Raw genomic sequence first — 15,047 nt, forward strand, 5'->3', positions numbered from 1 at the left:
TAACATTTTGTGTTGCTGTACAATTCACCAGCCAGCTAAATTAAAGCATCAGCAGAAGATTTTGAATTAATACTGTCAAAAGTCTAATAAATTTTAATGATAAGAATCAAAGCACTTTAATATGCCAAGATTAATCTTTAAACACATTTTTAGGTCTTTTTTTTTCAGGTTAATGCTTGAATTAAATTAATCACAAGCTAAAGGAAGTTTTGTTTGCCACTGGCATCCTAAGAACAGTTTGCTTTATAATGCAGAATATGTCAGCACTAGTTCTCTGAAATTGTCTGTACATCAGGAAGGTATGATTCTGCTAACCCTCTGGAAACGGTGGTGCTATTTGGGAACCATTTGTGTGATTACTTTGTAGCACATGGCTCTTGATTTACATTCCATAATTCCTTGCCATATGTTGAGGGCTATTTAATAATTAGAGCAGTTAACTCTGTGAAAGCAGTGTAAATCAATTTCCCTTTTACCTGGGATTATTGTGCACATCAGAGGACATGAAACATTTTAGTGAAGTTGTGTAGCTGCAGTCAGCGATTGATTTAGTTGCATCTGACCAAATTTTTTAATCTGACATTTATTTTTTATGTCCATACATACATATTTGGTCCTGCACATGCATTTTTTTGTTGAACCAGTAGAGATCATGCATCTTAATCTGCAATTTGTTTGGGAAAAACATGGATGCCCCATGTTCCATCTGCTTAATCTGTCTCTTCTACAAACTGTAAGTTAAGTATCTATCTTGTAATCTTGTAGTGTTATGACTAATGGAGTTGATTGCAATCCAAATTCAGTGCCATGGACTCCTGACCTTCACTACGTTCTGAGACATAGTTCAATAAGAATCAGTTAAAAACTGATGTACGCTGTAAAACCTACATGTCCATTATATGTGCATTATGGCTTTTCTCACAGCAGTGACACTGAAAATGTATCAGAGACCTCAGACTACTTTGCAAAAGGGGTGACTTTTATATCTGAGTAAATAGAAAAGGTACATAAGGGTGAATAACCAGCAGGTATGATCCACCACTGGTAATGGAACAGATCCATGTCTCTAAGCCCCAGTACAGTGCTCTGTTTTACCGGTCACATAATTTCTAATACAGATTTGACCTGGGTGGAGAGGTTTATACAGAAGATATATTCCACCTGGAAAGATGACTTCTAAATAAGCTGTTTTTTTGAAACTCCTAGTTTTTTTCTTGAAGTGTTTACAGACCACTTGCATTTGCGATCTTTCATGTGAATGCAGTTTCCTGGAGTTACCTATCTGCATTTAACACCTTCTTCTGTTTTAATTTAAAAAAATCACATCCTTTTGATCCCTTAAATACCTGAATGTCAGAAAAGCAATGTGTCTTCTGACTGAAAGATTGCCCTGTCATTAGGAGTTGTTCTTCTCTTTGTTGGTCTCCATTGCTTGGTGCTGATTCTTTCATCCAAGAGAAGTAATGTCTTCCAACACATTCCCTGCTTTTTCCTTCTTGTATCTGTTCTCAGTTGTCCTAAGATAATAGGTTCTTCAGACCACTTCTATCAGGAGATTGGGAGTTATTAGAACCATCCTTTTCCATTCCTTCAGGTGTGTGAGCGTTTCAGCACAACACCAGAGAGCATAAAGGGAATGGAGGGGGAAGGAGAGTCTTCATTTATCTTCAAGAATTTAGAGGTGGATTGAAGGGACAATTCCTGCTCTGAATACACCAGCCTAATGTTCTAGATATTTCCTTCTGACTGACAATCTAAATGCTACTGTAGATGTCTTTTTATTCTTATTATTTGAAGTAATTTATATTTTTCACAATTTATAGGCTTACTGAATGAGGCATGAAGTCCCTCTGGATGAGAAGAGGTGAGGAGCAGTTGTAGTGTGGAGTATATAAATGAAGAAAAACAGAAGTTTGAGGCTTAGATTCAGTGCTGTGTTGATAAAACCCTTCTGCCATCCTGCGGGCATGGCATCTCACAGACTGTCCTTATCGATGTCTATAGTATTAATTGAATACCAAACAGTGAACTCCTTTCTATTAGATCTTTAAATGTGAACTTGGTACTGCATTGCCTCATGCAGTTTCTGAACAAAAGGGAAGATATTTCCTCCTGGAAAAATAAATATATAAATAAATATGAGAAGGGAGAAATATAAATGTCTGTTGTTTGAGATAAGGGAATGGTCACATCCTTAACAATCCCTTTCCATCTGCTGGGTGCTAAAAGCTGTCAGAGAATTATTTTTTTTACCAGGCATTTTGTCTTTAGTTGACCTTAAAAAAAAAAGAACAGATAATCTTGTTTGCTGATTCATAATATGCTATTTTTAAAATAACCAATTGTTCTAAAATAATATTCTGTGGTAGATGCTGTCTGCATTTTCACAAAGCTATAGTATCTGCGTAGAAGAATATGCACTTTAAGAAACTGGATTCTAATTAAACTCATATAAGGCATTGTTTCAAAGAAAAAAAATACTGTTTTCTATTTTCTGCCTATTAAAAAAACCCTGTTAATTTAATATTAAAAGCAGATCCTTGTCCCAAATATATAGCCTTTCCACATATAGAAGCCTGATGGGTTCTGAAAGTCCCATGGACAGCCAGAGGGGAATTCTCTTGTCACAGGCAACCATAAAAGACAAATTTGAGGCTGCTTAATCCAAGCTCTGGGAGTATCCTGGGAGTATGTTTTAGAGGAGATTCTGGGAAACACTGCTATCTGTAAAGTAGCTTGGAGACATTCAAGTGACTCAGACATGGGACTTTTGAGTGCTACAGTACACTTCTTGTAGGCACATTACACAACCTTAATCTAAGGCCTTTTTTTTTATTATTATTAATGAGGTAACAGAAGAGTAATTTACAACTCTGTAACATGTTAAAGTGGGATTTAAAAAAAGATTGCCCCATTACTGTCCATGTTATTATTTTTTGCTCATTTGGGGAGTACTTGTTTGATTTAAGTATTAGTATGATTCTCTGTTGGGTCAAGCCATGAGCTCGTCATTTGTCAGGACTCCTGTTTAGCAAGAAGCTTATTATCCATGACCATCCCAGGGGTTGTCCTGCCAAACAAAAAAAATGTTAAGAATAAAAAAGAAGCAGCTTGGCAGCCAGTCTGATTTGTGCTGTGTCTCAAACCCCATACCTCTATTCCACCTTTCCCTGCACTTCAGCAACCATGGGGATCAGGGAAGTGCACAAGAAAAAGTGTGCCTACCTGTTCTTATGCACCCAGGGTATTTAGGGTGTTAACATACACACAACCTCCAGCTGATTTTAGTAAGTCCATGCTAGCTTTTTTGAAAATATTAGAGTAGTCTGGATAAATGTTAATTTCCTGTACTTCATAGTTATTTTACCTGGCTTAAAATAGGAACTGCTGGCTGGTTGATAGAAGGATTAGAATGCTGTCTAGTTTTTTTGACAGTGTGTCACAATCTTCTGAAATGCTATTACAGAATTTCATACAGCGTTACCTATTAAAAATATATTTGAGGCTCCTACTGCAAAAAATGCATTAAGAGTGCCCACTAATACACAGCTCTATTAAATAAAGGCACTACCTTTTCCTTCCATTGGTTCCTGTCATGCTTGAATGCAAAGTACAAGGCTAGCAAAAGATAAAAGAACTGTAGCTCCATTTTTAATGAGTGTACGATCCAGGACTAACCAGGCACTATATGCAGACAGTAAAATTAATCTGTCTGAAAGGATCATCATTTTCAGTGCTTTCTAAAGTCTGTTGATCTCTAGAGGAGCTCCATCAGCCTTTGGGACATTGGAACATGTGAATTTCATACTTCATACATGTGAAATTTCATACATGTGAAATTCATATGTAGCAGCAAGCCTTGGGAAAATGCTGACCTCTGGCGACAGTGAGTGTTTGCCACAGAACAAGCAAGACTGTTCTTTCCAGAGCTTCATCCCAGTTTCTGTCAGCTCCAGGGTGCCAACTCTTTTTGCCATGGCTGACCACACAGACAGGCATTCTCCAAAGGCTTCCTCTGAAGTTGGCCATCACCAGGGGAAGCCTTTTTCACTGACTTCAGTGGGTTCTGGCATGCTACCCAAATCTTCACTGAATAATTAACAAGGGTAATAAGCACTGTGACAGTGTCTGTTTTAGCTTAGAAGTAGTGTGTAGCCAAAGGGTGAAGTCCTGTATGTATTATGTATGTATTATCACAGTTCCTTGGTCATTCCAGTGTGACTTCTGTGCCCATTTCACATGTCCTTGATGTGGAAGGACTTTGACCTCTGGTGTTCTTCCAGGGAATTATGAGAATTTGGGGTTTTTTTAATGTTTAGAATGTGGGAAGGTACTGAAGGAGAGGTGCTTTTCGTAACTTGTACTTTCACTGGCAAGTTGACGTGTTACCAGCATAAGCCAAAAAGTGGCACCTGAAATCTAACCTGGAGAAAATCTAGGCTGAGTGATCCTGGTTAGAAAAACATCTGGACCTCTGTAAGAGGAGATGAACAAGCAAGTAACCTAGCAACTAAAATCAAGGGAGTCAGGTGCAATAAAGGCATATCTTAAGAAGCCCAGACTCTGCCACTTTATGACTGCAAAGAGAAACTTGAAGGTGCTGCTTTTTTAAAATGATACTGCTGTTATGGGGAGAAGTGTTTTGGAGTACAGGAGGGGCTGGCAGAGTGAGTGTACCAAATGGGATGATTCATAAATGCTGCAACTTGGAATAAAGTACAGAGATTAAACCTGAAATTAGTCTAGAAAGATAGTGCAGCAGAATTTGACGTGGTCTTCCATGACTTAAGTACTGAGGTCACAAAATTCGAACATTTAAAAAAAAAAGAGAGAGAGAGAAAGGCTTCTGAATATAAGTTTCTAAAATCTGAAATAATTTTGGGAATTGTTCTGCCTTACCTGCATGTTATGGTTTCCTTTCTAATAGCACAAGCCTCTAAGCTGAGTAAATGGAAATACGGTTGCATGGGAGTAATAACTTTGCCATCCCTACTTGTGTGATGACACCGATTCAGGTCGGTCCAAATAATTACTGCTCCACTTTGTCAAAGTCTGCTCCTTTCCATTTCCAGCCTTGTTTGAGTGCTCTTGTTTTCTTTGTCTTCCTCTGTCTCATTCTTTAGACAGTGTTGGGGCACTCTGGTTCATTTTAGCTTTATCATGCTCATCCAGTTGATCTAAACAATGCAGTAGTCCCATTTGTTACTCAGCCTGGTTATTATATACAACCTCTTTGCATCATGATGGAAGCTGTAGTGTCTAAAGGGATAAGGTTTAGTGCTGATGTTTTATTTTTCATTTGAATGCCATGTAGTTTTGGTTTGCTGCCAAATGTGTTGTGTGTTAGCTAAGTTCATTTTACTTCAACATTTTAAGTAACTCATCTCAGTAAGATCACATTTTTTCCAGCCAAACTCAACCACGTTTTCACTTTCATGTTTCTATTGAACATTTTGTGCAACTCCAACTAAATATGACTCACATTTGTTGTTTATTTTAGAGCTGAATGCTTTTTAATTCTTTTTTTCTTGGTGTGTGAGGATGTAATGAAAAGGGAACAAATTTTGATTTGGTGGATTTCATGGTAATTTGGCTTTATGGGAAGAGATTTCATATTACCCATGTGCTTAGAGTGCCCTTCCCAATGATTTCATTCACTCCTTCTTGTTTCTATTTTCATCATTTTGTTTCTCCCTTTGTTAATTGTACCATAGTCAAGACTACTGTTTATAATTACTCAGTTGTCTCAAATGTTTATACAACCAAAGCATCTATGTTGTATTAATATCTTTACAATGAACCTGTAAATTGGAGGAATACTCTGTTTAAAAGATAGGAAAAAAAAATCCAGAAAGATGTCTAGATAGTTAATTGCTGTCTTACTCACTTGGCAGCTGATACCTCTGAGATTGTCAAAATGTTGCTTGAGGTGCCAAAAGTCTATGAATTCCAACAGTAATGACCTAATGGCTGAGAGTATCTACATTTCTTCTTTTCCCCCTGCAAAGAACCAATTAAGTTATGCACTTCTGGGTTGCTTTGAACTCTCTCATGTTTAAATTCTGGCAGGATTCAAGCTAGACACTGGTTGATTGGTTGGCCCGATGTGATATGGGCTGCACCAGTCAGTACAGTAGCCTTCTCATCAGGGATGAAGTATGTTCTAGCTTAAACATCTTATTTATTCTCTACCTGATTTGCAAAAGGGATCTGAATCCATGTCTCCCACTTTCCAACTCTGTTAACTAGACACAGGGCTTTTGATTGTTCTGGAAGAGTGGTTTCTTTCACTGGAGATGTTTTACTTTGTATAAAATATCTACACTTTTGTCAGAACATGGACTGAGACCTATGTTTTGTGCTGCTGGACTGTAGAGCCATTCACAGTCTTTAGCCAGTCAGCCCCATACAGACTGAGGCCTTAGGTTTGGCAATACCTACATCCCCTGGACAGCATGTATAGTGGAATTCATTGCTTCAAACAGCCGGGTCTCCTTTGTGGAACATGGGCAAAGCTAGACTTGTTGGCACACCTCAGAAATGGTGTAGGCATGGCCTTAACTGTCTGCAAAAGTGGTTCATAAAGTCAATAAACTGAGTGGGGATCTGTCAAGCTAACTAATTAAAAACTGCTGAAGAGAGGCATGCAGCTGAATCCTTTTCTTACCAACACAGGTGAAACATCCAAGTTTGGGTGGGAAAACATTACCAGTCTCCACTTCATCTGTTCAGAGTGGTGTGCCCCCTCTAGAGCTCATGCCATTCCTCCTTTCCTGAAAAGAGCCATGAGAGTAGCTTGATAGCCTGGGATGATGGAAACTTGTGTGAGAGAGAGAGCACCTCTTGTCAAGTGCATGCTTTGATTTAAAGCAGAGACATGAACTCAAGTTACTGTGTGTCAGGGTCTGTCTTGACCACGAAAGTGAATTTGCTAAGATAGGGCATGCTTCCTCAGTCTTTGGAAGGAATTGTTCTGCTTTGTGTAAATAATTAGATATTGAGCAGAGACTTCAATTTATGTCTGCTATATCCCATGAGTACTGCTAGGCTGTGGAATCAGTCTCTTGCTTGTTTTCTTGCTTTCTCTCTCAGTCTTTCTGGCCCAGTAAATTTGTAATTATTTATAGTTTGAAGAACTCGTTGGGACTTGGTTGAGAGCCAGTTCTTTAAGCTGCTTGGCAGCATCAGGATATTTTTGTCTTAAGGTGGAAATATAAGCAGCCAGGGAATTTTAGGTACTGACAACGTTAGACAGGAATTTGGGACTAAAGGGGATTCAGACAAATAAAAGTGCAAAATTTAGTCATTATGACCTGGACCACAGAGACATTCAGATTAACTTTTATTGATTTAAGTGGAAACCTGGAGCTTAAATAACTTTGTGGAGCTTGTCCAATATACTTAAAGAGATAATTGGGCACCAAAATCAGTCTTTAGCCCTACCCTTGAGTGACTTTCTCAAACTTGCAGAGAAAGTCTGTAATAAAGTTAAAACTGCACCTCAAGTGTCACTTATATCCAAGGCTCTTCATTCATAGGACCCTTTGGAAAAGTGTTTAATTTTGTTACCTGAAGTAATAAGGTTTGCAAATTAAAGCTCTCTTGGTAGAGATAGAGAGAAGAAAAAGTAGTAAAGATAATGTCTGTGTATGTGATCTGCACTCTTTTCTTATTCTTGAGTGAGAGTTAAACCTCAAATCTGTCATAGGCGTGTGAAAATCATCTTAGTAACATGTAAATATATCACTCAGCACAGAGAGAACTTTTTAATTTTCCATTTGCTAGCTGAAAACAGTGCTCTTACAGTTTGCACCAATGTCTTTTACATACAGGAGAAATCTGAGTAATTACCCAACTGTGGAGATATATCACATTATTTGAGTTGCAAATATGCCTGCATTTCATTCTGTGCACATTTTGTGAGTAACCTACACCTAAAAAAGACATTTGTTCAGCTAAAAACATGTCTGAAAATGTTTCCCCAAGTCTTCTGCTACAGAAGAAAAGATGTTGACAGTTAAGCTAAATATTTTTTCCAGGTTAATGTGTGTTTTTTTAATGGTCAAAAAGTCTCACTCATCTCTAAAGATATACCTACTTTTAAGTGAAGTTTTGTTTTACAGTAAATTCTCCCTCAAGTTTATATTTTCCTGCTATTCCAGACCAGCTATCTTCAATTTCAGAATAATAAATACTACTTTTCTGAAGTAAAAATTCCAATTCAAGAATGGGCTTATACACAGGACCAGGTATTTGGTTAGTCTAAATGATGTAATGGTATTTATTTCAAGAGTATGGTATTGCTTTACAGGGTTGCCCAGTTCTGTGTAGGTCTTTGGAGGGTCTCTGATAGTCTTTACATGGAGCTGCCTATTTAGTGTATGATATAATATCTGTTAATAGATATAAGCTCTTCAGAGGGAAATCACTTGGGGTCTGTTAGCCTACTGGCTTTCAATTCCTGTATCTTTCTCCAGAATATTTTCTCCAGAATATATTCTTGTTTCAGTCAACACCATGAGAAATCAAGTACAGCACCAGATTCAGGTCTCTTTTACACCAAAGTGAACCAAGAGAGCAGCTGTTAACAGTAACACTTACAGGTATTACTAGGTCTTACTGGTAAGCTTACTCTACCTATGCTTCGTTAAAGATGGAGATTTGAAAGAGAAGTTTACTTATGGCTCTTATTAAGAAATTGTCTTGCCAATAGATTGAGGATAGAGTGAGGCTATTGGAAGTGAAGCGCTGATGTCAAGGAGGGAATTGAATTTATTTCTTCTCACAGTTGGCTTCAATTTACAAATTGGAAGTGTATTTATGTAGACACATGTGGCTTTGAAACTGTTGTAATTTAACAGTGGATAATGAACGAAGATGCTGAGTAGCTGGATAGATAAAACTGTCACCTAAAGCACCAAAACCAAATACAGAGAAGAACTGGCAGAACCGTATTTTGAAATATCTGCATTCTTATGGATTTTACTGCCCTTACGGCTCCACGTTGCATGACCTCCTCTGACCCCCATTCCCTGCCAGCCAGAGAGTGTCTTGAGCTGTCAGCAGACACACTAAGGAGCTTGTCAGATAAGGGCAGCGTGTTGAGTTGGAACAGTGTTTGATGGATTAAGACCCTGGCTGTTTCACCTGTGCAATTCCTGCGTTGTATTATGAATGACAATTTCAAAGCCTTTGGGCAACATTGCCAAGCATGCCCTTGGAGACCATATTACAATGTCAGAACAATGTCAATTCCAGCTAAATAATTTTTTATAGCAAAATAATTAAAGTAACATCAGGCTTTTAACAGCATTTCCACAAAAACTCAGAAATCCTCAGTTAAGGCTCCCACAGCACTGCAACTTAACCTCCTCTTTTATTTTTTGTTGACAGAATTAAAGAACAATATTTTCTTTTCTTTTTTTTTTTTTTCCTTCTGTAGCAACCCTTCAGTTATAGCCTTGCAGTGTTCTCCTGGGTACTATTTACTCTACATGTAAAATAATGTTTGTAAGAAATTGTTTCATGCTATGCATTAGAACTGCTTATGTATATTTTAAAAGCTCTGTCCCACCAAGAATACTTTTGATGGTTTTGGATTACCTCAAACAGACTGGCTTTTATTTTAGCTGCCCAAACCCTGGATTTACAGTTTTATTGACTAAAATAAAAAAAAAAAAAAAAAAAAAGTGCAACACAATCTATTAGCCTGTTTTCTTGTGAAAGTAGCCTTGACACAATGGATAATACAGCCAGCTTCATGCAAACGAACATCTGGAACCTTGTTGATGGTCCACTCTGAAGACTTTGCAATGATTGCACTCCTTTCTTCTCTTCTTTTAAACATACCTAGAACGAGCCATGCATGTTTTGTCCCTACTCTCTGCGAAGAAATGATTGTAGATTATTTCAGTGACAGGAGAGAAGGAGGGTTTGATAAATATTCAGAAAATTTATTTCAAAAAAAGATAATCCTGCCTCGGAGTTCTTCAGGAAAGGGATAGCTCTCAGGTGTGCTCAACCCTGCATGTCTAGGTACCCCATGTCACAGACACTGGAACCCTGTGTACCCCTTCAAAGATGCAGGCAGCTGAGAAGGGACATTTGAAAGAAAGCAGAGAAGTTTTGAAAACTGCCTGGCAGGCAGCAGTCCAAAGGAACTCATTCAAAATTGAATTGCCTCTGTGGAAATTTCCAATTTTGACAAATTGGTAAATGCTGATGAGGAACCTTTTCATGTGACTTTTCTGACGGTCTCCATTACTCAACCTGTGATTGATTTAGACTTCAGCCACTGCAAATTCTCTGCCAAGCAGCCTACTTCAGCTGAGCCAGCTCTTCTACTGAGGAACAAGTCAGCAGGACTCAGACCATCAGAGAGGGTATCCCAGCAGCATGAGAGTTGGCGTAATGGAATGGACAAAGGCACTGATAACAACTCTAACTAAGCTCTGAACTCCTCTTCTAATTTTTGACAAGTCAATGATGTTGACATTTTCCAGTGTGGGCACTTAATGTTGGACAGCTGAAGCCAGATTTGGTAACACCTGTCCTTCACATTACTTACACGTCATTTAATCCTCCTGCCTCAGCTTCTCAAGTACAGAAAAATAAAGTTAATAAAGTTATTATCTTCAGAGAGAGGTTATTATAATTAATGTTTGTAAAATCCTAAATGTAATTAAGACACACAGTAAACCTTCCAGCTAAGGATAGATAACGATCTATAAGCCTTCTGCAGTTTGCTATATTTATTGCTTTTTCTTACTTTCTGATTTTTTTTCAGTATTGATATCATGACAGTTCAAGTAAGGAAAGGGAATCAGGAGAAACCAGTGCTTAAGAACCATGTGAAACTTGATCTTAGTAGTTATTGCTTTTACTACTTCCATAGGATGTGTTTTTCTTCCTCTCTTTATTCTTAACTTTCTTGACTTTTTGTCAGTTTACCTTTGGCTTCCATTTTCTGAGAAATTGGCCTAAGCTAAGTCAGGTAAGGCTTCTCTCTTAACATTTATGACCATGCCTTGGTCATCATTAGAAACCATGCTATAATAGCATTTGCTGAATTTCAGAGCACTTTATGTGGTGATGGCATCTGCATGTCATATTCTTTGCCTGAGATCTTTTCCCCTAAAAGAAGCATCAGAAATAGAAACTATATCCTTACCCTTTCCTGTTCCTGTTTCTTTGTTTAACCTTCAAAGGCAGTGATTCAGAATAACTTAAGAGTTCATGAGTATAAATGAGTCAGCTACCCATCCTCCCAACAGAGGGTTTGAGGGTTCTTCTTTAAAAACTAGATAGTTTTTCAAAAGCACTAGGCCTCTGTTGATTTAAGCACTTTTGAATATCAGGCCTTTTAGTTATGTGTTTACATGTCAATTGAAGAAAAAGATTTTATAATTCTAGTGGAAAAACCTTGTCCTTAATTTTTCTCAAAAAACCCAGACTCTAGATTTGTACACGAACACATGTTGCGTTGAACATTTTTTAGCTGAGTACATTCCTTTGGCTTTTCCAGAAGCGCTGATGATCCAGAACTGTTTGAATCTCCAGTGGGCCAAGTGTGATGACTTGTGCTGTTGTTGACAGAATGTGAGTTATAAAAAGCCTGTAACTGTGATGCCTGCTGTATGAATTCTGATTACAGAGTCCATCTGAAACTGTGCTTTGTGCCTCTGAATTGTTTTCAGTAAGTTACTGGTGGGACAAAGTAGAATGTTTTAATAGAGATTTTATTTGACAAGCATGTATTCTTTCAAAGCAATAATTACAATATTTGTTGTAAAAAAGGAGATTAATTTTTTCTTTTTGTAGACACTGATTCTGAAACCCTGAGTTCAAATTTGCAATTCAGAGGAATCTTTACTGTAACACTGTGTAAAGTAACAAGGAAGAAACAGACACAAGGCTCAGGCTGCTAACACTAACAGATGGTAACGGGAATAATTCAAGATTTATTACATTTCAGCTTCTTTTGTCTTTAAGGACCAGTTTCCTTGTATGTAGGGTATGAGCAGAAACTTAAAAAATATGCAGAATTTTGAGAGAAAATAGGAGGCAGAAATCAAAACCTGCCAGCTCCTCTTTTGTGTACTTTCTTTTTTTCCTGCCTGCCTTTGTTCTGTTTCCTTATCCTTTCTTTTCCCTCAGTCTTCTCATCTCTTGCAACTTGTCAGCTTCCCTTGTCCCTTTCATACTCTGTTTCAAGACGTTCTACCTACTCCCTTAACTCTCTGCCACAGTGTGGCTCTCGCCCGAGGAGAAGCAGCCTGGTGGAGTGCCTGCCGTCAGGATCAACCCTCACTTCTGGGGAGAGCAACTGGTTGCATTGAAAGTCACTGGTGTCACCATTGCCTGGAGCTATGCTGGTTTAAGGCAGTTTTGGCAAAAAAGAAAGAAACGCGCATGATTAATTTGCATCCATTCCCATTCCTGAGGCTATCAGTGATGAATTTGCCCCAGGACTTTTTATATACACTGAAGTGCTTATCTTAATTATGACAACCTGAAATGAAGCTCTTGCAGCTGAGGATCTGTGGATAGCCAGCCTCTTCTTCTTCCCATCCATCCCCCCTCCATTCCCCAAGTCTTGATCCTTCACTCCAAAGGTGTGAAGTGATTTGAAGTGAGTGATGCACACCAACAAGGGGAATCTACAGACTGTTGTAATAGCATTCAACGATGTGTTGCAGTCAGTTTGTTCTCAGCTCTGTCTTCTCTGCTCATTTCTGATGGGAAGATGGATCCAGAAGTATATAAAAATGATATGGTAGAATATGGGACTTTTTTTTTTAATTAAAACTTAAAATGGAAGGCAAGCCTGAAGATTCCATGTCCTGTAGTTTACTATATGCAAATTGTAAAGTCATTCCCATGTGTCAGTATGTCAGATGCAAACAACTGATAGCAATAGGGTGAGGTTACAGAGGACCATGCTTCCCACCATTTGGGAGGGGGGTGTGTGTGCAGGTTAAGATTTGCCAAGTGACTTTGTTGCCTATAGTAGGGTTCCTTCAGATTATACCAGTATAATTGAAATTTGTCTTGGTTCTCTGCTATCTGGATACTTGATTGTCAGTCATATTTTTGTAACACCAGTGTTTTTCATGGAATTGTAATTAAGATTTTGTGTTGTCATTATAGTGCAGGCCAAATTTCACAGTACAGGCCAAATTTCACGCTTAGTCCCTGCAGCACTGTTTTACCCCCTGAAGAGTAGCTCTCTTGTCACTTTTCCATTTCATCTCAGCCTGTGCCAGGTAACCATTTGGAAAGAATAATCTTTTTTTCTGGAGAGTCTCCCACAGGCAACATGCAGTCACTAGTCTTCTGAACTATAGCTGTGGTTTCTGTATGATATTTCAGCCAGACCCATACTTTATGCTTGTTGAATACTAACAATGCAGACTCCGCACCTCTTGTCCACTGATTTAAAATTAGTTTGTAAGATGTTTGGAGTAGAAATCAACTCAGCTTGTGAATGGATGCTGCATATGGATTTACAGAAGTCTCTATCACACAAATAAACACCTCTCAGGATGTGCAGGGGTAGTGTGCTTTTGAACTTCCAAGTGACACATAGTAAGAGTCAGCCTTTATTTATTTGCTTAAAAAGCAGAGACGATCCTGGAAAGAAGATTGTTTCGGGTAGGAGGGGCTTTACAAAGTCCTGTATTCTAATAAGCACGTCTAGTGTTCAACTGGAGAAGGAAATTCAAGTTTCCTTAAAGATGAGAGTGCAGGAATGTGCCTCCCCCATGCTCCAGAAGTTCTCTGAAAGTACTGTATCACCCCATCTTTCCTTTGGGTGCACCTACATCCCTTTGAAAATACACTGCTGCCCAGTGCACTGCTGATTTCTCCCAATAGAGAGCAGCGATTATACTTTTTGCCTCAATACAATTAAAAGTAAAATCTGCCTATGCCACATATTTGTCAAAAGGTAGCTTTTAGGAATATAGAAACTATTAACTATCTATATTAAATGGTGATTAAAGATGGAAATCATGATATGACAGCAGGATCACTCACATAACAGGCAGCTGTATTATTTTTAGGAATGGGAAAATCTGGGGTAAGTCAAATTGCAGCTAGTTGTATTTAGATATTTATTTTCCAGCCAGCAACTGGCTTTAAGGCAGAGAATTCCTTGTGTTGACTGTCTTGAATGCAGACGGTAGTTGGCAACTGCTGTAAGAAATTTCCTGCAAGTGTGTGCTATCCCTCTTAGTGAATATCGTTCCATTTTGAGCCTAATTAGAAACTGAAGATAGAAAACTCAGTAATTATTTTTCCCTGCAGTACAACATTTAATATTCTAATTTCATGGCTGTCTAACTACAATGATTAGGAAGAACATTTTCTTATAGTATTTACAGTACCACAACAATGTATCAGAAGCACCGTGTATCAAGGGAAGGAACTATTACGTTAAAATACGTGCCACTTAAAAACCTACCCAATTAAAAAGTAGGATGCTGTTGAGTGTTACATTTGGTGTAGTCAATAATTGCTTTGTAAGGTTTTTTTTGTCTTTGGCTTTGAGAAAGCTTTCAGGATGAAGAAAACAGCCTTGAACTAGAAAGGTTTTAATAGGAATGATCTGCAACAACACAGATAACACCTCTGCAACAAAGGCATTTTATGTTTAGAACTGTACTACCGTGTTAAGTCCAAGACAGTGTGGTTATTTTTGCTGGTGGAGAAATGGGCAATATGTGTGTAGTTGCTAATGGTTGTATAGTCCTTTAACTGAAACAAACTACTCAGTGGGACAAACTCTCATCCGATAACCTCTGTGTTAGGTCGGGTAGAGACCCCCAGTATTTACAACAGGATACTGGTTAGGAGAAGTAAATAATGACAGAAACTGGTTCAAAATGTCCCATAATTTTGCACAGAGAGTTTGAAGAAGTACTATAAATTTAAAATGTTTGCTTGTTTTTTCTTTTTTATATCAGATAGTATTACTGAAGTCTTCACTAACATCTATGTGACCAGTTTTGGACCTGTTTCAGATACTGATATGGTGAGTTTCTGAA

General features: G+C 38.1%; 1 protein-coding gene across 1 annotated transcript in view; it reads left to right on the forward strand.

The window, feature by feature from the left end:
• The window catches only part of GABRA2 (gamma-aminobutyric acid type A receptor subunit alpha2), a 64,888-nt gene that overhangs the window by 12,728 nt on the left and 37,113 nt on the right, over positions 1-15,047 (forward strand). Inside the window, exon 4 of the mRNA XM_052780144.1 lies at positions 14,967-15,034. Within this exon, the coding sequence (XP_052636104.1) occupies positions 14,967-15,034 (68 nt within the window). The remainder of the gene's footprint in view (positions 1-14,966; positions 15,035-15,047) is intronic.

The sequence above is a fragment of the Harpia harpyja genome, chromosome 2, assembly GCF_026419915.1.
Source record: "Harpia harpyja isolate bHarHar1 chromosome 2, bHarHar1 primary haplotype, whole genome shotgun sequence".
Taxonomy (NCBI): domain Eukaryota; kingdom Metazoa; phylum Chordata; class Aves; order Accipitriformes; family Accipitridae; genus Harpia; species Harpia harpyja.